Source organism: Egretta garzetta, unplaced genomic scaffold (assembly GCF_000687185.1).
Source record: "Egretta garzetta isolate BGI_Z169 unplaced genomic scaffold, ASM68718v1 scaffold206, whole genome shotgun sequence".
Lineage (NCBI taxonomy): Eukaryota > Metazoa > Chordata > Aves > Pelecaniformes > Ardeidae > Egretta > Egretta garzetta.
In genome coordinates this window covers 2,320,459-2,345,312 of record NW_009259984.1, presented here as the reverse complement: position 1 = coordinate 2,345,312, position 24,854 = coordinate 2,320,459, and the positions used below count along the sequence as shown (strand labels likewise).

Below are 24,854 nucleotides of genomic sequence, written 5' to 3'. Positions count from 1 at the left end.
AAAGAAAGAAGTAATTAATCACATTTAAAAAACCTCAATAGTTTATGAAACAGAGCTTAAAAATATTTTATGGCAATATGTACCAAAGGAAGTGTATTCTTACCTAAATTTGGCTGTCTCTGGCTCCATCTCCAGCAGCTCTCGCACTGGGGAACGGGGCACATTAGCAGAAAATTTTTCTATTTGGAAAGAAAAAAAAAAATTTAGCTTTGTTCTCTTCATAGCAGCCGGCACTTTAATAATTAAATTTTTTTCTGAATGCTGACAATACCTATTAATGGCCTCATCATTGGATAGTACACTTGCCAAACCATTTCCAAAGACATTCCACTATCCATATAAATGGCACCAGCAAGGGACTCAAATATATCCCCCATGGCCTTTGGTACTTCAATGTCTTCCTCTTTTTCTTCATCTTCTTCAGATCTTCTGAGCTGTTTGGAATTAAAAAAAGCCAAGGGGAGGGGGAGAGAAAGAAGGGGAGGAGAAAAGAGAGAAACAATTGCTTCTTTTAAAATAAAGCAAAGATCTTCAGAAATGTAAGCTCTCTTACATTCTATCCTAAGCTGTTTCCTTTAAGTTTTTCATTGACAACTTTCCACAGTGAAATTGTTCTTTTATTCCCCAATGAAACCAAGTTGCTGGATGTATCATTTTTCAAAAGTGAAAAAAAAAAATCCCAAACACCATTGCGTACAGAGGCCTTATATGCTTTGTGAATTCCTCCTGTAATAATTCTGCAGGATTTCACCATGGGTCTGCTTTTTTCCAATAAGAAACAGACTTGGCTCTATCAGTTAATACTAGAATGCTACTCATATCAAAGGAAGAGTTCATACATTAAACATCTCCTAGAAGGAGACCTTAAAATCTGTAAGTCCAATCTCTGGATGAAGTTGGATGTACCTTTCCTTACCTCATTTTCCGCAGAAGACAAGCATGAAACAAGCATTAGTAGCATAAGCCATTAATAACTGATATCCAGCAACATCAGACTGAATTAACAGGCACACTTGGGTATTTTTTAAATGTAGCAGGCAGCGTTTTATTCTATGCTACTGATTTAAGACAACAGTCTATTCTCATAATTAAAATGAAACTTTCAGTATATGTCTTAAAGGTCTTGAATCAATCTAATCCTTTACTAAAAATACCTCAAATACATATAATATACATTCATTCAACTAAGTCCAAACAAAGTAACCTGAAAACAAAGTTTTTGACCATTACACTCCTCTGCCTAAAGAGAAATGAGTTTCTATGGGTCCTTTTCCCCCAGCTGCTACCCTCTCGCTCCACTTGGCCCCTATTTGGGGTTTAAACCCAATTCAGTCATCATAAGAGTCACCATACTTCATAAACTAGTCCCACCCAATATTTCTACCTAAAATAAATCAAACAAGAAGTCAGACATGATGTGTACACACTCCAAACGGGAATTTTGATGTTAAAAAACAAATCAACTGTTTTGAATAGTGTATTTCATACCAAGTGCAAACTGAAGCATTTTTGAGTTATACTGAAATAACAGAAGGAGAGAGAAACTAAGAGCTATAAGGCAAGGGACAACAGATGTTTCAGGAGTGAGATTTGAAAAAAGAAAAGCAGATGACGTGGAGACACACATGGAAACCAGTCTAGCTGGCATGAACTGCAGAAACAAAGACTCTTGCATTAACTCTGATGAAATAAGAGTTTCAGTAACTCAGTGCCAGACCAAGATAGGGAGCAGGCGTAGGGAGAATGAAACAAGAATTTTATTTGAAACAGCTATCACATAATTTGGTTGCAACTTCGGTGGATGTTTCTAGGCAATCTTTTTGCGTACCAGCAAAGCTAAAAATCACTACTATGAGCTCTTAAAATGAGTTTTTAGCCTTTTCACTCATATTATGAAGAAAACAATATGGATAACAGAGTTTGATCCTCTGATGTAAAAGAATTTATATTATCTGAATTTCTTAGTCGATGTTTTCTGAACCTTTCCATAAAACATATGGATTTCACCCTGCAACAGAGTGCAAGGGCTGTAAACACATAAATGTAACTGAAGTATTTTGATTCCCAAGCTTTTAAATTGTGTATCAGAAAGAAGAAATCACTGAAGACAAAGATAATGTGTTTATTTAGTGCTAGAGTAGTCTCAGACAGAGTATTTTCTAAGACACCGGTCAGCTTTTCAGAAGACAAACTATTATGGACCTATATCTACTGGGTAACACTTTTAAAGAAAGGATAATGAGAAAGTCCATCTTTTCTAGGACTCTGATTAGAATTTGACTCACAAGGCCCTTGCTCTCGTATGTTTTCTGAGCAGCTTATCTAAATGAGGTAGTTTTAGTCCATTCTCCAGCAAATAGATGTTCATTATCATTCGCTTTCCTGCAGAGCACAGATATAATCTGTGTTTACAAGTCTTGAGTTAACTATTTTTCAAGTGGCTTATTTGAAAGATGAATATAATGCTTCCCTGGCTAGCAGAGATAAAGCCTTCAGGAGCATGTCAAGCACCCTTAAGTACAGCGCGATGACACCTGCTCCAGCAGAAATCATCAGGCCAAAGTCAATGGAAATCTCTGTCAGCATGCTACATTAAATAATCCCAGCATTGTGCCAAGGTAGTATTGTTCATGATGTTGCATGGATATCCTATCCTGAGTCAGCATTACATGACTTAGTAACTCTTCATCACAATTTTATAGTATAGTAGTGCTGCCAATCTGGCAGTGAAGAAAGCATGCAAAGTGTTTCCCCCCATGTTGTTCTACCAACAACACAAAAGCAAAATAATGACTGAAATCAAGTGCCATGGAAAAATCTAGAGGCAAACTGGTTTCAATTAAATTATTTTCTGAATGTTCTTATTGACTTTATACTTTCTGAAGATTTTATTTTACTTTGCATATTGTCTGCTTCTTACTTACTGGGAGGCTGCTGTGTGCGTAAAACTAAAACATTACAAAAATGTCCATCATGCAAAGAAATCCAGTGACATGCTTCCACTCAGATACTGAACACATTTCTTCTACTTCCACTAACCTCAGAATCCATTCCTTGCATTTCGTTCTTTTCCATTTGAAACTGCACAAAGTCATCAATAACATGAAACAGTTCAGGAGAGACAGCTTTGAAGTACTTGTGGTAGTCATACTTTACAGCTAATGATGCAAAAATGGTGTTATTGACTAGAGCAGATCGTAGGTCAGTAAGAACTCCTGGAGAGTGTTGCCGTGGGTCTTCATAAAGGTGCTTGGTTATGAGGTAGTCCAAAATTGCATCTCCCAGGAATTCTAAGCGCTGGTAACAATCTTAAGGTGTTGGAAATAGAAGAATGTACAACACAAGTTTAGCACATGCATTCTTTCCAGGCCTTTCTGGACAGGAGGTCTGGTACACTGCCATGTAAAGTCCACAAACTAACCAATGCCCAGAGAAGACAATTTGTTTTTTAGAACAGGTATCTTTGTGTTTAAAGAGATTGTTATGAATTATAAAAAAAAAATAATCAGAAGTTATATCTATAATAAAGCCACTTTTGAACTCAATGTTAATTTGTTGTCATGCTAGCAAAACACTTGTGTTTATAATCAATGAATGCTTTTTACTGAAGATCTTCACGTTGTGCTGAGAAACATCAAAAAAGTGAAATCAAGAGATTCTACCAGCAGGCTGTTGTGAAAACAGTAACAATTAAAACTCAAAAAAATTAATAAAGAAATCAATGTATTAAAAGCAAGGGGAACATACAATTTTTCATCTAATTTGCCACACATTTAGGTTTCTCAAAAAGCACTGAACAAAGATTCCCATTCAGAATGGGTCTTTTAAACTGGAAACTAAAATTGCCAAGCCTTTGCTGTTTGGAAAATTGACAGGGGACACAGGAATGGAGAGCTATGGATGTCTATTTTTAGAATATAAACAAAAAAACCTCTTGAAAACAAACAGGGATAGGTGGGTAGAGAAGAAAGGAAGACAAAATTACTACAAAAGTGACATCAGAGTGAAATGGCTAGTATTAAGTTGATTTTAGAGCAGCTGAACCTAAGATGCTGCCAGATCTCTACTGCTAGCTACTCCTTAAAAGAAAAAGTTACAGGTAACAGCAATTGTCTCACTTGGTAAACAGATACGGAATCAAAAATTTCTGCTACCAACAATGTAATTTCATCTAGACCCTATGCCTCAAGGTTTCTGTTTGTTAGTATATATTAAAAAAAGGGATCAACTACCTTTTATATGTTTTGCGAAATATTAGTAAAAAGTAAATATATGTATGTGGGTACTATCGCCTAGAATGAAAAACCAAAGGAGCATTTCAGTGTTTTGTCAGAACTGTTTCTCAATGTACTAACATTTCAAAATGACTTATTTCTTTAATTAAAGCAGAGCTTTCTTAGTCCTTGGAGTAAGGAACCAATTCACTATGGGGAAAAATTCAGCCTGCTGACGGCACAGGAATTTGCCATTCACCTCCAATAGGGCTGGAATTTTACCATGGTTTATTTTTAATTGCATATTATCATAGGAAAATATTTAATGTTTTAGAACGAATGAATACTAAATTAATTAGCATAAGCAAAAGTAATTCAAGAAGATTACAGAAATACAAATTTGTACTGCTGTAAAATCTTCTATGAAATCACATACAGAAACATTAAGCAGTTAACCTGAAATTAATATTTAGTCTGATTTAGTCAACTGCTTCAAACTTTTGACTTTAAATATTTATGCAATAAAATGCCTAGACTTAAATTAAGCCTTCCAACTCACAACTTCAAACGAAGTCTCCATGTTTTGCTACTCCTATAGACTATTCAGCTAATAAAAATTGTATAGTCTACTTTTAATCTTCAGAAGTACAGTCGAAGGGTAATTACTGGGATTAAGTTATGGGAAAAATTTGCTAAATATATTTACAAGACGTGATCACTACTTCTAGAAGTACACTGCAATTCTCCAGAGTTCTACAATAACTTATTTCAGCTAGATGAGGATCTAATGTCAGTCATATACAACTAGTGATACAGCATCAGAGATGAAAAATGCTGCTCTTTCCCAAAACTTGGTTAGGCTTCAGTAAATCTTCTATCTGTATCAAGTCAAAATATGAATAACCACTGAAATACAGCTTCAACAAGCATCTGACTCTTATAGGGGACAAGATATTATTTTCTAAGATTTTGTATTCAGAGGCTATCGTACCTCTTAAAGTACCATGTGATGTCTAAAAAAAAGACTACGTATGGGTACACAACATATACTGCTTCTCTTACATTTACAATATGGGAAAAAACCCTAGTTTCTTTAAGACAACTTACCAGTAATGGTATTATAATGGTATGAGGCATGAGTAAATGCCTGAAGAAGATAAGCCTTGTTCTTAAAACTGTAGTTTATTTTCTTCTCAAAGTTTTCAAAACCAGAAATAAGGTGATTTAGGGTTTTTTCAGCATCTGGGTGATCAAACATACACCTCGGTGGAATCTTCAAACAGCCATACTCCAGGTCTTTATACAGAAAAGGCTCTGAATTAGCTACAGAAGCAGAAACAGAGTTTGGTGAAAGATTTTTCTGCTCACTGTTACAGTTCTCTCTGGCAGCACACAAAGCGCCTTCCCAATCAGTCTTTTTAATTACAGGGAGCACCTTTAGCCCCAACGAACACAGGAAAAGCTGAGCAGCTCTTTCACCACAGCTGGTCAGATAGCAGCCCAACAGGGCTTCCACACAGTCTGCAATGCTTTTGTCAGCGATACACTGCTCTGTATGCAAGTCATATGAGATAGACTGTTTTCCTGCATCAACACCACAGTTTTCTTCTGATGGATTCCAGAAGCCCACTACAAAATCATCCTCTTCAACAGCCTTGCTAGGATCCAGATAGCACATAGCATCCCAAGAGCTATAGTCAAAATCATCAAAATCTGATGAAAACTGAACATTACCCAGGGATGACTTTTTGGGTGCTTTCCATTCATAGTTTGAATCGGTAGCTGAAAAGTGTGAGAGAGAAATTTTCTTCACAAAAGCCCCTGATCCCATTAACATATTATCAATGAATTTGATATGCTCCTGATCATACTCCAGAAAATCATCTTCGAAGTCTGTTTCTTCCTTGGGTAACCTCCACATTAGGTCTTCATCCTCTTCGTCATCATCATAATCATCAAGTTTACCATTAGCCAACAAGTTTTCCTTTGTCTATGAAAGAACACAAAAAAATAAGGTACTGAAGAAGGAAATAAGAAACTTATTCCAGAAATGTCAGAAGAATAAGATTTGAATAGTGTCTGCTAACAATAAGACTGATTTTTAAATTAATGTTCCTAATTGCATTGTCTGATCAGGTGTACAACACAACTTCAGTTAACACTAGCATCCTAAGACTAGAATAATCGTCTTGGAATACAAAACCTTTATCAGTAACCTGTAATAGCATATATTCTACATATAACACGTGCTGCATTTCACAGGAACTCGTGCTTATATTTGAATGTGATGCCCACATGGTTATATAAAAACCACTAAGCATTATTTACTTGCATGCCAAAGTAATCAAAAGAAAGAATTCTAAATTCACAAATTTAGAGAAGTATAAGACAGTTTTGGTTGCATCCTTCTCTCTAGCTGCTAAGTAAGGCTATTACAAAGGTTTAATCAATGTAATTTTGAAGATTTTTTTCTACATTCTTCTATAGCAAATACTGAGGGGCTTGCAGGGTTTACCACAGTCGCAATCATAACACTCAGATTTGGGACACACAAATGGAAAATGCATTCAGTGAAACAACTGTAAGAACTTCTTTACCTCAGTCCTTCAATAATAATCACTTCAAGGAGCAAAATACATTTTTCTACGCTCTTAAACAGTTATTTGCAAATTAATTCAGCCTACTCGGCAAACTAGCAGAAAGTAAGTTTAGTGAATCGATGTAGGTGATTTTTATATTAGAGATCAAAAATGAGAGTCTAATACCAGTTAGTTGGCAAGAATCTAATGCTTATGAGGGTGACAGTCTTGACTGCATGCGTTGGGGATTCAGGATGTGATCTTGTTGCTTATTAGACATTAGATATAGGTCAATTTTTGGTTGTGTAAGAAATTATTAAATTGTACTGTGGTTCTTAATTTTAACAAATATTAAATCTCTCCCGTTTGTCTTCCATTAATATTACCAGGATTTCAGTATAGCAGGTCTTAAAATGGAAGAGCAGAAAAAAATGGCACACTCCTGTAATACAGGTTTTTGTTGTTTGTTTTTAAACTGAATATTAACATACACATTAAATCGTGAGGTAGGATAATAACTCAATGCAAAGGCAACTAGTATTAATCCTATCCTTTAAACAAGCACATATTTGTTTAAAGTGCTGGGGTTTTTTTCAGGCTATACTTACAGCCTTAACAAATGAAAAGAAAAGTTAAAGTTGTCACCAATTTTCTAATACTTACATACATACCCACAACAGTAAGGCTAATGATGTCTCATGTCTTTTCCCTGCTCATATTGAGCAAATTGGTATGGATTGATGTAAATTATAAGTTGAACACAAATATGCCCAAGCTATACAGCGCTGTACAATTTGCCATGGCCCTAATCCAGGAAAGCACTTAACATATTAGCTAAACGCACAAGTAGTCTTCCTAACATCAAAAGGACTATTCACAGACTCAACCCAGCATCACTGATGTCAGTGGGAATTCTGCCACTGAATTTGATAGGAGCAAGATCAGATTCAAAGTGCTTTTCTGGATCGGGTCCTGAAAGCCAACACCATTTTGAATCAAGTGGAACAGCCTATATCTGCCCCCAATCTGTGTATGTCATATTGTAGGTCTCAGTCACTCAGTTCTGCAAATCTGTGAACCAGATGGTACCACTGGGGACCTCTCCCTTTGGGCCAAATGCAAAACCCTCAAGAGGTGTGGGTGGATGGCAGCTGTAAGGTGCACTAGGTAGCACCTGAAACCATCTAGGATCAAACAGATCACAACATTCCTCATCAGGATGGAGCAGGCTTAGTCAGGTTTAGTAATGAGGAGAAGAAAAAAAAAAGTTGCTATAGAAATTCATAGTTTAGACATTTTGCCAAAAGAATGTCTGCTGCTGCAATTACCCATCTCACATATATATACAGAGCAGGGAATTCTGTAACTTTAATTGACAAAAAAGAGATTGCAAAATTTAATTTTAAATCATTATTTTGGATACTCATAGCAGCGCAATGCTCATAATAAGACTAATTTAACCAGTCCTAACTAGAGCTAGTACTGATTTTTTCTTGTCACACACCACTTGTCGTATCTGTCACTGAAATAAAAATACACTCTCTGAGTAAGACATGTCTATATGGACGATTCAAAACAGATTTCAGTGTCTGTTTTCAGAAAGATTTAAAAAATTATAATTTAATTTTTACTACAATTTAATTCACAAGTTTCTTAAAATAAAATTAATTTTAATTAGCAGGACAGCTACATGAACTACCCTAACGTTGTCTGCACACTGCTTCTTGTATAAAAAAAAAAAAGTAAAATTCTAACTGATGAGAATAAACAGTAAGTAAAGGAGCCAGGAAGCAATTCTGACAGTTTATGTTTTTCATCATTAGACAGCATTTCAAAAATAAATCAACAATGAACCCAAGAAGAAGGAACCTTTTCTTAAAGAATACCTGATTGATTTTGAGTAAGTTATTGCCACTTACAAGCTGAAGAGAAATACATGTCAAGTGGGGGGTTTTTCATGCTTTTTGAAATCAGCTACTTGATCAAATGAAGAAAGGAAGAATATCCTCGTTAATAAAGCTTGGTAACACACACAAATCAGTATTTGGCTAGGATGTTTTAGTAATAATTTGTCATGATATGAGACTTCTAGTCCCAAATCATAGACCATCACCCCCATGGATGGAGAATGAAATCTACATCCAAGAAAACAAAACACCTACTTGGCATAAAACCCACACTTCTCAGTTGCATCACTGCATTTTGGTCTGAAACTGTGTTTTACTCACAAATAAACAGTGACTAGCAAAGAGGAAGAGGCCACTGAAAAGTTATGGAGAACTGAAAGCTTTTTAAAAGCAATTATTAGCCCTTGTCCCAAATGCGCTATTTTATTTTTAGAAAGGTATAGCAGTAAGTCTCTTTGAAATTAAGTCCTGGCACAATACAGAACTACAATAATCAGGTTGTTTTATTCTGCAATAAACATTCATTTGCACAGTACACCGACCTAACAGTCCTCTCATATGCCCTCTGGTGGTTCTACAATCCCAAGTGTGATCTCCAGAATTCAGAAAAAGAAAAAAAATCCCTCCACCTCTTCCCCCAACCTCCAAACTGATCTCAAACACTTAAAAGATTACATTACTGACTGCTGTGGGGAAGTGATACCTCTTATACATGCACTTTTACTCTCAACATACAATGAGTTTAGTCTGAAAATAATTTTAATTGTTCCTCATTAAGATTTGTCATTCTGAAGCTTGTGGTGACAGAGAGGGTGTCTAAGCCATCACTGTATTGTGGACGAGCAGTAGCTCTCAGCCAAACACATGGTGTAGCCAACAGCAACCAACACTGAACATTTTCTCAAGTCAGTTCTAATCTTCTTTCTGCCTCAGCACTATGAAAAACAGCACTCCTTTTCATATATTCTCTAAAGGTGAACTCATTATTTACTAAAAAGCAGACAGTCTTCTGCCTATACGTATTACAGCAAAACCAGTAATTATAATTTGCAAGAGAAAATTCAGAAAAACTCCTGAAAGTATGCTAACTACAAGCAAAAAAAGTGTTTCTTTTCTGCTTTTCTGTTAAGATATACTCATTACTGGATGATACTCAGTAAATTTCCTTACTTTAGGTTCTATTCAGGATCAGTTTTCCTCTCACTTTCCATAGGTTATAGTGAAGTTTTAGAAAGGAAACAAAGACGGAGATTTACTTTTTTTTTTTCCTGAAAACATACCAAAGTATCTTCGAGGTAGGGGTGAGAGAATACAGACACGTGAATAATTATTCCTCAACATAGTTAAATAAAGTCTTACCATTTCATCTTTCTCCCACTTATCGGTGTTGCTCTTGTCCTGGTTTACTATGTAACCAGGAGGAAGCCAGTTGACCGGGGGATCAAAAATCGATACCACCATACGACTAGGCAGTCCTTTCTTTTTTCCAAGGCGATACAAGTTACAGTTGCTGACCTTCAAGAAAAACATTCTGATAAACCTCTGGACATAGATCTACGCAAAAGGTTAAAATGCAAAAGGAGCAAAACAATTTTACATGTCCAGCCAGATCTTGTACTATTATGCATTTCTCTAGTTCTCCAATGGAAGTTCAGCTTTCTTAATAAAGTACGACCAATTCACAGCGAGGTACAGATTTTTTACTTTTTTTTTTAAGGCTAAGCCTATTAGGTGTGACAATTTCAGTTACAGAAATCTGATTGATTAAATTCTCTTTGCAAAACAAAACCATTGCTACTTTTAAAGTAAGAGTAAATATAAACTGTAGGAGAGTCATTAATTACCAGTATTAATAACCAACATCCAGCCTAGATTTGGAATGAAAAATGATTGCTATTATGGGTAGATTGACCTAAACCTTGGCAGTAGAAAGTGTTAAAACAGTTCCGGATAACAAATCTTATTAAATCATAATCCAGATGTTATTTTGATAGCCTCTAAAATTCTTTTAAATATTTTAAAGGGAAGGGAAAAAAGCACTCTCACATACACAAACACACTTCCTTTTCTTTTTTCACTATCAACTTCTGATCTTTGTTTCTCATTTTAAACACATTTTTCCATGTTTCAAGTCTTGAAATTTGAACTTGAATATTCAATCACTTCTTTTATTTTTACTGTGCAATTTATTTAGCCCTCCTTACTTTCCAAGATTAAACTACTCATTTAATTCTTGGAGTGATGCATTTCATTAGAGGTAGACAATCAAATCCTTAACATTTAATTCAAGTTGTCACATTAAGTAGGTAAAAAAACCCAAACAAAACAAACTTTCACAATTGATTGTTTCAGAATTTAAAAACAGCAGCAGTAGAACTGAAGACTCTGCCCACTACTGTTTACATTTACTTTAAAATACTTTCAAAAGTTTTGATGCAGCAGTTCTGTAAGATTTTTTGTTGGTTCATTTTTAGTGTTCCTGTAAGATCACACTAAAAGTTTTCAAGGAAAGTAACTTACTGAGGAAACAAAGGAAAGGTCAAATAAAGCTACAACCGAAGGCTCTGTGCTATTCTCAAGCTTTCGTTCAAGCATTCCTGTTAAAGAGTTTCTAGTCAATACAGCTCTCATGTTGAGTCCACAAAACATCCTCACTAACCCAGAACTTTTAGTTCTGTTCAGTTCTGTCCTTCCTTAGGCTGGTAATCAGCTGGTTTAGATTTCAAAATGAACTGTAGAAAACAGTTTCAATCAATCACAGTTGTGGCAACATTAACCCTGTAGTCCTGTATTTTTATTCCTAACATGCATGCTACCCAATGTATAACCAGTAAAGCTGTGGAATTAAATCAACCTGCTGCCATTCAATCTTCTAGTGAAATTTATATATATATGGCTTGTTACAGCATGCCTTTTACATAGTATCACTGTATTGTTACTACTTACCTTTTTGCTTCTCATATATGACAGCCGTCCCTCATGAGCATCAGGGTAAGTGCAAAACAAGTATGTAGTGATGGCATGCTTTAAAAATGAATCACCAAGCATTTCTAGCCGTTCCAGATTAAATCCATCACTAGCATTTGAAAGAGTCAAAGCTTGAAGAATGAGACCAGGATTAGGACCGAGAGTTTTTGAGGAGTACCCACTGGAAGGGTTCTTTTCAGAATCTGCTCTGTCTTTTAAAAGATTAATAGCTTTTGAAGTACTGGTGGTCACTGCCATTTTGGGGCATCCATCTGAGGTAGATCTGTTAGCATTTCCATCAAGGTATTTATTACTCAGTAGAGTACATTCATTGCTGGGCTTGGGCTGGTTCTCACTGCTGTATAAATTCTGAATGGGATATGAGGTAGTTGGTTGTACAGGTATTTCCTGCCTGCAGTAATTCAGCTGATTTCCTTGGCAAAAGTCTCTGTTAACTAAATCACAATTGCCATTGGCAAGATTTTTATTATAAGAAACACCATTAATTGCTGCAAGTTCTGCCGAGACATCAATTTGGAGTTTACTGGGTGACTCATTGAGCAATGTTCTGTAACTCACAGACATTTGGTCATGGTTTTCTGCAGAAGAGGTTCTATTAGCACCTTGATGTGCAGCATTTTCAGGGACTACAATTGTGCTGTGCTTACAGTAAATTTCATTCTCTACTAAAGAAGAGTTAGGAATAGAGATGAAGGATTTGCTGTCAATAGACTTTTTCCATCCGAAGTCCAAGTTAGGATATCTGTAAAGATACACGTGGATTTTGTTAACAAAAAGATATTATCAAAAGACAAGGAGACTCTATATGCACATACATGTTTAAAGAAAGCCACGTTCTTCTGAAAAGAACAGTGACTGCAGCATCTAACTTCACCACTCACAAGTCTTTTTAAACTATATTTCACTGAAAACCAACATGAGTTAAACAAAGTGTATCAGTTTTAAATTCATGCAGTAATGGTTAAGTTTTCACCTTGTTTTCCAAAGAGGTCAGATATCATATTGAAAAACACATATTGAAAAAATACATGCCTGAAATCTGCAGGAAGTGATTTAACGCCTACACCAGCATCAGTGGCTGTTTGAGCTCTTAGTTCCTCTGCTGTCAAAAGGCAGTGTAGGCGGTAAAGTATGCTGGGTAGGCAAACTGCTTTTCTCCACAATGATGCTGGAATAGGATGTATAGCACAGAGCTCTGGAACCAGTATCTGGGGAGAGGAGAGGGGAAGAAAAGTTTACCCATAAAGGTAGCTGTCAGATCATTGTTAAGAGAGAGGCAACTTGAATTTGATACTTCTATTTTACCTGCTTATTCTGCAAACTTTCCCACTTTGCTTTCCTCTTCTCAGCACTGCTTAGTGGAAGTGCTTTCCCCTTCTGATTCAAATGGCGAGGAGTCAAAAGATTAAGTCTAAAAAGCATGTGAAAATACTTTAATGTAACTACTTAATGAATAGAACTTACCAGCCTAAACTTTCTAAAGTGATGACTTATTCATAGTATTCAACTGTACTGTATTGTGAAGTGACAGCACAGTTATCTCTGGAAAAAAATGGACCCAGGTTACAGTTGTTATCATAGAATCATAGAATCATAGAATGTTTAGGGTTGGAAGGGACCACTAGTGGTCATCTAGTCCAAGCCCCTGCAGTGAGCAGGGACACTGCTAACTAGATCAGATTGCTCAGAGCCCCATCCAACCTGGCCTTGAATGTTCCCAGGGATGGGGCCTCCACTACCTCTCTGGGCAACCTGTTCCAGTGTTTTACCACCCTCATTGTAAAAAATTTCTTCCTTACCTCTAGCCTGAACCTACCCTGTTCTAGTTTAAAACCATTTCCCCTTGTCCTAACACAGCTGGCCCTACTAAAAAGACGTTCCCCATCTTTCCTATAGGCCCCCTTTAGGTACTGGAAGGCCGCAATCAGGTCTCCCCGTAGCCTCCTTTTCTCCAGACTGAACAAGCCCAACTCTCTCAGCCTGTCCTCATAGGAGAGGTGCTCCAGCCCTCGGATCATTTTTGTAGCCCTCCTCTGGACCCGTTCCAACAGTTCCATGTCCTTCTTGTGCTGAGGGCTCCAGAGCTGGACGCAGTACTCCAGATCCTTTCTTCCCCCAGACTGTATTGATACTGGGGGTTACCCCAACCCAGGTGCAGGACCTTGCACTTGGCCTTGTTGAACCTCATGAGGTTCACACAGGCCCACCTCTCTAGCCTGTCCAGGTCTCTTTGGATGACATCCCTTCCTTCTGGTGTGTCAACCGCACCACTCAGCTTGGTGTCATCCGCAAACTTGCTGAGGGTGCACTCGATCTCGCTGTCTAAGTCATTGATGAAGATGTTAAAGAGCACCGGTCCCAGTACGGACCCCTGAGGGACACCACTCGTCACCGATCTCCATCCGGACATCGAGCCATTGACCACTACCCTCTGGATGCGACCATCCAGCCAGTTCCTTATCCACTTATAACATACTTATAACATAAGTACCCCTTAAGAAAAAAATCAGTAATTATTTTGGAAAACATAAGCCCTCAGCTTTATCCCATAATTAAAAAAAAGGCACTTTATTGTCAAACTACAAACATCAGACACAAATATGACTGTTGTTACCTTGAAGATGTGTGGTCCACATCCAGCAGTGGCTGGTTGAGATTGGTCAGGTCAAGATTATACTTTGTTTTATAATATTCAGCAAAAGTTTCATATTCAGGGGAAGGGAATTTACTGAGTGGAGTAAGATCAGTGTATACATCAGCTACATAGAATCGATGAGGCTGATCAAAATTTCGATACCTAAAAAAAAAGAAACCATAAATACTTTGGCATATGTTATAGCACAAGCTTTACTCTGAGCCTAAGTTCTTCATGTTCTAATGTGGTCGGATGATAAACCATTAAAAAGCTCACTTGAGGTTTTTGCTTGGCGGGGTTCTTTTGTAGAAACCATTTGTTTAGCTAACTCAAATAACTAAATGAGAAATGTGCTATAAGATACAGAAAAATAAAGTCAATCTATAACCTACAGAATTCCCTCTACAGAAACATTTAAATTAAATGCAGGATTTATGTTTTCAATATCTCATACAAAATCAAGAACAACAATCTCCAAGAGTAATCTCCAAATGATAATTTCTTAATTTCACACAGCTAATGATTAAACTTGATAATTTGACTTTTTAATGTCTAGTCTTCTATGTGCTACAATAAACAGAAATAGAATTCTACTGCATAAAAAGATTGTATTAGTACATCTAAACTGGCATTTTAACCAAGTCGACCTCCAAAATAAAGTTAAAATACAAAACCCCAAATACCTAGTAAGGTAAATTCACAAGCCTTCCAAGGACAATGCAATTTGTGTAATACCAGCAGAATGTTAGAAAAATAAAGCCAGAATGCTGCAACACCTTTATTGTGATACCATTGTGATCACTGGATACTATGGTGATAAACATGCACAGGAAAATAATAATAATAAAAACCCCCATGAAATCAGCATTCAATATTTAGATTTGCATATTAGCTTATTTCATACTTTGATCTCCTGCATTTATCATTTTAAGCTTCTACTCAAATATGTAAATGGACACTGCTAAATAAAATTACCACACTATTAATGAGTCATCTTAGCTTTCTTCCAAAGAGGAATAATCAAGAAAACCATATTCCCAGGCTGTCTGAACTTCTTTACTGAAGAATGTGCTGGTCAAAGGAACTTTCAGGAAATCCTTATTTCTTATCTTATTCACAACCATGCCTATTCTGAAAAATTCAATTAGAACTGTACCAATATAGTGTCACTGTATTATGCTTCCCCTGAGGAGCTTACAACCAAGCAGGACAGAGAATGGCAAGCACGTATTTCCATAATTTTTATGTTGACTGAAAACAGAAGTACTTGAAATTCTGAGATTTCTTAATGTATGAAACAAGGGTAAAAATTCTGGGCTTCTCCCAAACCTGAACATTATCATATCAGAGGGCAAGTAATAATTCTCATAAAAGATGTGCTCAGCCACCTACCTACCCCAGGCCCACTCCCAATCAAAAAAGAAAAAAAGGGTTTTTTTTGGCCCGATCTTCAGAAAGGTGAAATACCATAGCTTCACTGAAGTCCAGCAACTGTGCTAATTCACACCACCTAGGAGCTACCTCTATGGTGTTAACTCTGATCACGATGAAGTAATGCTTATACACAGACGTGGTCTGTCATCACTTTTTTACACTAGCATTTTTACCACAGTAGTCATCAAAGCAGGTAGGAAGACATTTAAAGGAAGAAAAAAAGTTTAACACAGATAAGGCCAAACCAGAGTACTGATATTTATCTTCCATACTGTTGTTTACAATATATTAGGTACAAGCACAAGCCAGTCAATTTTCTTTTTTCACATCATGACATCAGGACTAATTAAGTCTCCACAAAACCTACCAATTCTGGAGAACCTTTGCATATCCAGCACATAAAATGATGTAAATTTCTCCTCTAAATAGCACCCAACAGAAAGATTCTTTTAACGGGTCTTTTTCACTTGCTAGTTTTTCCAACTACTATTAGCATATCTTCCTTTAGCAGGCCTTTGGCATGAATAAGCAGTAATCAGAGACAGGAATCCCACTCAATCTTCCAAATATTGGTTTCAGTAGGACAGTTCTTAATGAAGTTGTAACATTTTATCAGAATACTATGTAAGTTTAGTGGTGAATCCTACTATTCCTAGTAAAAAAGTAATGAATCTTGGGAGGCCTAAACATTTAAATCCTACTTCACAAGATTAACTACTGACTAAAAAATATCTTTAAATTATTTGAGACACCACCAGATACCTTCAGATAAATAGCATACATTTATTGCAAGCTATTCTGTTGTGGATACTAACATCCCTGTATTCAAGTGTTCAACCATTTGTATAAATACAATAGGTCCATACCTAAAGCATGTATACGGTACTCACCGTGGAATGATAACTGCATCCTGGTAATCTTCTAACTTGAAAATAAAAGGCATTTCTTTTGTATATTGTGTACTGGGAATGCCTGTACGCGCCTCAGATTTCTCAATGTCTTCCATAAACTTAAAGTCAATGTCCAAAGTGCTGGAGTCATCAACTTAAAAAGGAAAATGCATAACTCAGTTATTCAGGGGAGAGTTTTCCAGGCTGAGCTTTTCTGGGATGTTGTAAATTACAAATTCTTCTTTCTTATTCTATACATATATTTCATTATCTCAAAAAAATTTCAAAGGAGACATATATACAGTTTTAGACCATTATAGAGCCAGCTGAAACCTACTATGGAGTCAGCTGAAACCTACCATAAATCAACTCACATCACCAAGTTAAAACTAATTTGGAATTGTGAAGGAGCAATAAAAATACAACGGACAAATTTTCATACCACCGCGTACAGTATTATTTCTACAGCTAACACCTGAAATTTAACATAAATCTTAACAAACATGTTGCTAAAGGAATTCAAAGTGATTAGTTAAAAAACAAGAGCTCTGTTCTTACCAACATTAAGAGGTAGAACACAATAGGCTGAATCAGCTTCTGTGGGTTTGAACTCTAGTGCAGGTTTCTCAAGACGAAGAATATGTGAAAAAATATACTGGTGGAGTCGTGTTATCAGCTCAAGCATTTGCAGAGACAACGTAAAACCAGATTTCTTAAGCTCAATAGATATTGTAACCTCTCCAGAGCGAGTATACACAGGAAAGTGAGGAATCTAAATAAGAAAAAAACAAAATAAATCAATACAGAAAACCCAGCGTAGGATTCCTCTACAGAGTATTGGTTGTTTAGTTCAGGTGCTGAGGTTAGAGCTTGCCTGACCCCACAGCAAACCAGATCAAACTGGATCAGAATGTTGACCTTTGATGACCTTCAATTATATGAGACTTTGAAGGCTTAATGAATGACTGTTTGGTTTTTTTTAAATAGTTATCCTTGTGCTTTACAGTTCTCTATATAAACAAGATCAAGTAAAAACGGAAGTCTTTTCCATTATGGAGGAAGAAATGTGAAAACCAGCAATATTCCTCAGCTGAATCTCATACACAGAAAGTGCCTTTCTATCGAAAATTTTCCTAGGCAAGAGGTGCCAATTTCAATTAACGTGGCCTACTTTTTTCTGCTGCTGCAGACTAGGAATGCTGAGAGGACTTGTTAACATAGCTTTCATATAGATAAGGTAGCGCTGCAGGCCATCTTTGTAGGTGACACGCCACTCCTATCATACTTCATACAAAAAAGAAGGAACATTTTGAATTTGCCACTGCAAAACAATAAAAAAAAAAATCGTAAAAAATTGTATTTTCTGGAGGTTACCTCAAACAAGCAGCACTTACGGTCATTTCCAACTCTTCAGTCTGGGGGTGGGGAATAAGTGGAAAATTACAGGTTGTAAGACTTGTAGAATAAGGAAAGGAACCAGATTCATTACCTGAGGTATAGGTTTAGCTGTCAATATGCCAAAACATCTTGTTGTATCCTCAGGAGGATATAGCTTTCGTCTCCTGAAGTTGAGCTCATCAGGTAGAGGAGTTGTTAATACCATTCCTATTACATACAGGTAACAGGGCTGATCAGGTTTGGGATAACTATCCCTCAAACATTCTGGAATCTAAAAATCAAAAAAAAGAAACATTAACATGATAAAAATCAGCAACATTCACCTAAAGACTATTCTTTGAACAAGCCTTCACATGTTTATTTTGAAACTTATTGCTGAAATAGAGAGATATTAAAAAAAAAATTAATCTAGACTTAAATAATTTTTTCTTTCTTAAGCAAAAACATTTGGTCAGTAGCCTGGCCTGGCAGCCATGAGATACATCAAGGGAGCATGATGCTCCCAGATCTTCCTATTTGCCAAGAGGCAACTTCCATTACATCCCTAAACTTCCTCTGAATCCACCCTGTGTTAGAAATGCAAGTCTAACTGTAGAACACAGACAGCACTTCACCATAAATGTAACTGAAGTTTTGATGCCAATTTGCATACTTAGCCAGTAACTGTGGAGCACACTTTATGTCCAAGGTCTTTGGACCTCAATAGTAGAAGGGGAAAAAGAAAAAAAAAAAGGGAAGAAAAAGAAAAACGTGTGTGCACAGTAAAAAACCTAGATCACAGTAATTCAATTTTCAGATAAGCTTGGCTGAACTAACACAGACTCCTTTCCCCTGCAGAACTGTTTAAATGTATCAAAAATGGTTTTTATACACTTGGGACAAACACACAACCAAAATTCGATACGCTGCCCCTTTGCCAAAGCACTACACTACAGAAGTTTTCTAGTAAGAATTCTAGCTTGCAGGTGTGAATACTCACAACAGCCACAAGCACTTTTAACTCTGCTGCTCATATTTGTCACAGATCTTAAGAAACCATGCTTTATTTTTGGTAGGAGTTCATTACTTTGTAGGTCTCAAAAATGATCCTCCTGTTTGTCTAAAACTAAACTGCAACACATGTAGCCCTGGATTTTGAAGTTACACTGTAGCAAAACTATGGCCTTGGCTTAATGGAAAATTACTCATAAGTTTAATAACTATATTAAGCCCAAAAGGATTCTGCAGACCTTAAACATTTGCCAAAGCTTCTTTTCCAGATGTGAAAAGTTGGGACAGAAGCAAGGGAAAGTATTTTTGGATTCTGTATTAAAGAAATAACCAAGAAATAATGATGCATCACTTGACAAATCAACTCCTCTGAATGAGAGATATCATAATCGTGCATTTTACAAGACACCCCTATTCCAAAAATCACTAGTGAGGTAAGAGGACTGAGAAGGGCACTTGCAAAAATTCAAACTGTTTGTGAAGTATTGCAGGAAAAAGGTTTTCTCATCTGTCGTACCTTCTGTCGTATACTCTGTGATGCCACGATATCCTTTCCTAAGCTTTCCTAATAACCAATTATTTAAGCTACTAATAAAATTGGGGCATGCGGAGGATGCCAAGAATGGAATTACTTACGAGCTATCACCATAACTGAGGCTGCATGCGAGTGTACAACTGCATGAATGTACGTGAATGCACGTGAATGTACGCTGTAGCCTACTACTGTGAATGTACCTGCTGGCATTCCCACACGTGACCAAAGGCTCTCGGTTTCTTTGTGAAATGCAAAGATTTTCAGAAGCTCACATGCAATCTATTCTGAACGAGTTACCTGTCCTATTCAAAGGACCTTAGACAGAACATGTAGCAACTGCAGGGGAAGAAGGAAGGTTCCTGAAGTAGTTGCAAAGTACTCTGACAAAGCTTCTTTTCTCCATTTTCTCTCACTTTTAAAGTATTTGACTTTCCCCCATAAATACTATTTAAGAAGTCCAATTCTCCAAACTGATGTGGCTGAAACCTGTTGTAACAGATCTATGGATAAGTTAATAATGCACAGTATCTTATGTGACCCCTTTAGTGTTTGAGGTATAATATTTAGAACTATTTTAAAAGTAAAAAATATTAAAAGTATACTTATTTGATATTCTAAGATTTAAACAAAAATTATAAAATTTTGTGTTCAACCAGTAAAGTCATCAAACTAAACTAAGCATCAAAAAAAAAAAAAAAAAAAAATTCTGTGTTTAGTGCCTGGCAGATAACTTTGACCCCTAAGCATCTCCTTCAGTCTTAATTATTTGTCTAGAAAGGCAGTAATTCCTCCTTTGCGCTAGTATATTTAGCAGAGAAATTAAAGTTTTTACAGATTATTAGTGCAGGACAATTTTTTTCTCACAGTTATTCCTATTCTAGGCAAATACAGTAAACAAGCTTTATAGAAAGCGTATGTTGTTTGAACTACAGGCATGCTTCCAAAGCATAGGGTTGCGTAAGCTCATTCAGGTAATAGTGCAAGTTTCCATACAGTTAAAACTGCAAAACATTTCCACTATAAATGCAAGACTTGCTGTAAAAGATTCTTATACAAATAAGATTAAGAGTTAGCAATTTTGTCCTCTTATTGGTACATAAAGCATTTGATCAGAGATGTGGACAGCAGTGGGTGATACTAACAGCTTTAGGATAGCACTGTCTCCGTTTTGTAGACCCTGGCCTTCCTGGAACACTGGTTTCTTCTTCATCATGTAAATCAAGCTCCTCCTCATATTTAACCGTTTCTTTACCAACTGGCATCAAATGATCATCCAGTTCACCTGAAAATTACGAAAGAGTTTAAAGAAATAGCATTACGAACAAGCTAATCTTGGTTCCTTCATATACTACGTAGTAGATATGACTGCTCATGAAAATACTTAAGTTTTTAAAATACACTTATTACTGCAAGGCTCCAAAAGTGTAACTTTGGGGAGGGAGTGATAAAGGTTGAATTTTTAGCAAAAATAATTATAGTAAAAATATATGAAATGTTAATAAAAAAATTGAATTATATAATGAAAATATAAAATAAAACCAAACTTTTTTATTCATAAAAAACAAGCAGTGACTGAAATACTCATTTAAAAATCACTCACATGGAGTTCTGCCAAGAAAGAGGGAACAGTTATATTTCTGTATCATTCTAAAAAGGGAATTACTACTGTTGAATGTGCACTCTCAACACTGAGTTGAGCCATCACAGTGTTATTCTTGGATACATTTATTGGTATGAATTCAGTGATCAAAAGGTTTAATTCAGACAGAAAAAAAAATACAAACCCCAGACCTACAAATTTTTTTTGCTTAAAAGATACATAAATATTTCTGTACTTCATCAAAGCACCTATAGCATGGAATTCTCTTTAAAACATTCCACAATAAACAATATGCTCCATTATACTTACTAGAGACAAGAGAGCTGAAATAATCCTGCAATGTCCTATTTTTGGAACATGACTTATGATACAGTAGAGAATACAATAAATTTAGGGCTGTGTATGTTATATTTTAATTCATTTCAATTCACTTTAAAAACCAAGTTATTTTTTGGTTGCAGGATGTAGTCCCTGACCTGGAATCAAAATTTTCTAGAGAACAAGACTCCCTTCCCCTTTATTAAGTGTATTCAATGTCAAAATCTGTGTCTCGTATTAACGTTGCATTTGCTATTTAAGAAAAAATATGTTAAATAACAAGATTCCCCTGGAAAATTTAACTTTAGCTTGCAAGGTGCAAGCTAAAATCAGTAAGTACATGATCATATCACAAAACAAGGCAAGAGAAAGGAAGCTATCGTAGATGGCTATAGTAGAAATGCATGTAGATGCGTAGCATCCATACCATGTTCAATTTCTCAATTATAAAATATTCTTTATCAAAGAGGTGTTGCTTTTCCAGTTCTTACCAATTTTGTGCAGTTTTTCACAGCAAATAAGAGCTACAACTCTCTCAGCCAGTCTCGCACAACTCATTGGAGGACCCTATAAACATTTAAATATTTCTTAAAAACTTTGGTTGATTAGCACATTACTTGTTATATGTTACAAACAGTTTAATTTAACACAAACATTAGGTAAGCGAAACTTTGTAAAATGTTACATTGATGAGTTTTGTGAAGATATTCAGGCTTATGTTATTTTTCCACAGAAGCCAAAATTACAAGCTTTTGAGCTCAACATACTATTGATCAAAACCAATAAAGGATGTTTTCCTACAACCGATACAGAAGTGCATGAAAAAACAAGGCACTGGGAAGGACTTCTAAATATTTTTGTCTTTGGAATAAACAGTAACTGCTGGAAAACAGATTATAACAGATGCAAACAGGGATCTAAATACAGAGCACAATACAGGAAAAGGAAAATCATGTCATTTGCATTACAACAATGAAACAAACTAATTCTAGAAAAAGGCACACACATCTATACCAACTTAATTCACTTATTTCTATGCTTTTCCTTCCCCAAATACCTACAACAATTGAAGCTCGAAGAGGTGAGTTGATTGGCAGGTAGAGAGTAGAGTAAAACGTATGATCAGGTAGTTCTCGGGTTTTACACTTGGGAGCTAGGTGTGTAAATGGATCACTTGGTAATCTAGCGCAGTACCTAAGTTGACAAAACATTTTACAAATCATCAAAACCTGCAAATTGAAACCTAAAGACATTTCAATGGAGTCTTGCCTTACAGGTGTAAACACTACAGAAGATGATTTCAGGCCAAACTGAGCACTGCAAGAGTATGCTGCTGACTGATGTTCAACTAACTGCCAAGCAGAAGACCTCCAAGTCCTTTACTACAAAGCTGACCTCTGGAAAGGTGGTTCTAAGGTTGTAATGGTGCACAGGGCTGTTCCATCCCAGTTTGGATTTGTCCTTGTTTAATCTCCTGAGTTTACTGCTGTCCTATTCCTCCTACGTGTCACGGTATTACACCCTCTGAATCTGACTGCTTCACCAGGTTTTATTTACCATGCATTCCACTGAAATGGTCTGCATATCATTAATTTGGCCACTAAGGTACAGCGGCAATTGCACTGAAAACTTTCTTAAGTAAATGACATTCACTGCTTTTCTTCCGTTCATAGTCAAGCAAGCACTTCATTACACAGGAGACAAGGTTGGTCAGGCAAAAAGCTGTCCTCGATAAAACTCCTGTTGGCTGCTGCCAACCATTTTTTTTCTTTTACGTGCCTGGAAACAGCTTCCATGAGAATTTGGTCTGTAATATTCCATATGGCTAAGGCAAAACTGACCAGTCTGTAGCTTCCTGGTCTTCTTCCTTGCCTTTTTTTGATGTGTCATAACATTTACCTTTTCCTGTCACTGAAGACCTCCTCTAATTGCCATGGCCTTACAAAGATGATATTGGCTAGCTCCCTTAAGAAGCGTATCATACTGTATTGTTGACTTCTACTATGTTCAGCTTGCTTACTATGTTTTGGTTTGTTTTTTTTTTAAACATGACAACAGATTTCTATTACAAATGTGAATATTAGAACTGGAAGATTTTACTACAGTTTTAACAAGCTACTTTTTTTTTTTTTTAAAGCTAGCTTGCCAAAAGCAAAAAAAAAAATCTTACTACCTATTTTGAAGAGGAGTATTTTCAGGGCAGCTTTTAATTAAACAGGAATCAATATCAGTAAATTTATTATCAGAGCTAGAACCTCTGTAGGATAAAGAGACAAAAAGCAAACTATCCATTCAAACTGCTGTGCCCACTTTCTTTAGGAGGGAAAATCCTACCAGATTCCTAAGAGGAAATGCATACAATGCCCCAGTCTATGCTTCCATGTTGCGAGACAGACTAAGAAACTTTTTATTTAAAGACAAGAAGCAAAAAGTGAGTATGCCTCTTACCTATTTATGTGTCCAATAGCAGTGTTAATAGTAACTCTTGGACTGTTCTCATCTGGCCTCAACACATAGGGTGGAAACACATCATCATCATCAACAATGGGTTCAGTTTCGGTTTCATTGGCATCGATAGATTTTGAGCATTTATTTCTCAGGATCTTAACATTTCAAGAAAGAGCAGAATGAGAGATTTTTCCTTTAAAATACTACAATAAATTTAACAAAACCAGGCACGTTCCTTTGACCTCATACCTTCTCAATTGCTTTGTATGTTTTAAGATCTTCTTCAAAACTTTTGATTTTGTCGGTATCTGCTAACATGATGTAATTGGAAATTGGTGCTCTAGCTCTTCCTTTTGACTGCACATAGGAACGGTACTCCGTGGGCAAATCAAAACGCACTACCAAGTTGCATTTTGGTATGTCAACACCCTCTTCTACAATACTAGTAGCAATAAGTAAGTTGGTCTCATGTGCACGGAATTTTCTAAGAACCTGCAAAAGTAATGAAGACAAATTTGAAAGATTAGTCCAAGACTGGTTTCCATCATCAGATTCATCAAAAGCCAACAAAAACAAGGAGAGTGGATCAGACATTCCAAACACTGACCTAAATATGCAGATATAAAACTATTGCAAAAAGTCCTTTCAGAAGCATAGCAGGACTTCTTATCAGAACAGGCAGATTTCTAGGAATAAATCTGGTACGTGGCATTACATGAGCCTAAGAAGCTACTACAGCCACTGGCAATGGAGAGGAACCCACCTATTCATTTACAATTTTTTCAGCTATAGCATAAAAAAAAGCTGCTTTCAGGACAGCATCTTTTCCAACCATTTCTGAGGCTGAAATATCGGGGGGGGGAAGCACATTCTAGAGCTGGTACTTCTGATATTTATACTATTTACTAAACAATACTA

General features: G+C 36.3%; 1 protein-coding gene across 5 annotated transcripts in view; it reads right to left on the bottom strand.

The window, feature by feature from the left end:
- The window catches only part of DICER1 (dicer 1, ribonuclease III), a 67,271-nt gene that overhangs the window by 4,998 nt on the left and 37,419 nt on the right, over positions 1-24,854 (bottom strand). For all 5 annotated transcript variants that reach the window (XM_035896000.1, XM_035896001.1, XM_009640504.2 and 2 more), the window contains exons 12-28: positions 24,186-24,428; positions 23,937-24,091; positions 22,550-22,682; positions 21,980-22,055; positions 20,713-20,852; positions 18,137-18,316; positions 17,206-17,419; positions 16,648-16,801; positions 14,303-14,485; positions 12,994-13,099; positions 12,721-12,896; positions 11,647-12,430; positions 10,060-10,215; positions 5,322-6,204; positions 3,040-3,308; positions 272-434; positions 104-179 (exon numbers count right to left, since the gene is read on the bottom strand). In XM_035896000.1, the coding sequence (XP_035751893.1) occupies positions 104-179; positions 272-434; positions 3,040-3,308; positions 5,322-6,204; positions 10,060-10,215; positions 11,647-12,430; positions 12,721-12,896; positions 12,994-13,099; positions 14,303-14,485; positions 16,648-16,801; positions 17,206-17,419; positions 18,137-18,316; positions 20,713-20,852; positions 21,980-22,055; positions 22,550-22,682; positions 23,937-24,091; positions 24,186-24,428 (4,091 nt within the window). The remainder of the gene's footprint in view (positions 1-103; positions 180-271; positions 435-3,039; positions 3,309-5,321; positions 6,205-10,059; positions 10,216-11,646; positions 12,431-12,720; positions 12,897-12,993; positions 13,100-14,302; positions 14,486-16,647; positions 16,802-17,205; positions 17,420-18,136; positions 18,317-20,712; positions 20,853-21,979; positions 22,056-22,549; positions 22,683-23,936; positions 24,092-24,185; positions 24,429-24,854) is intronic.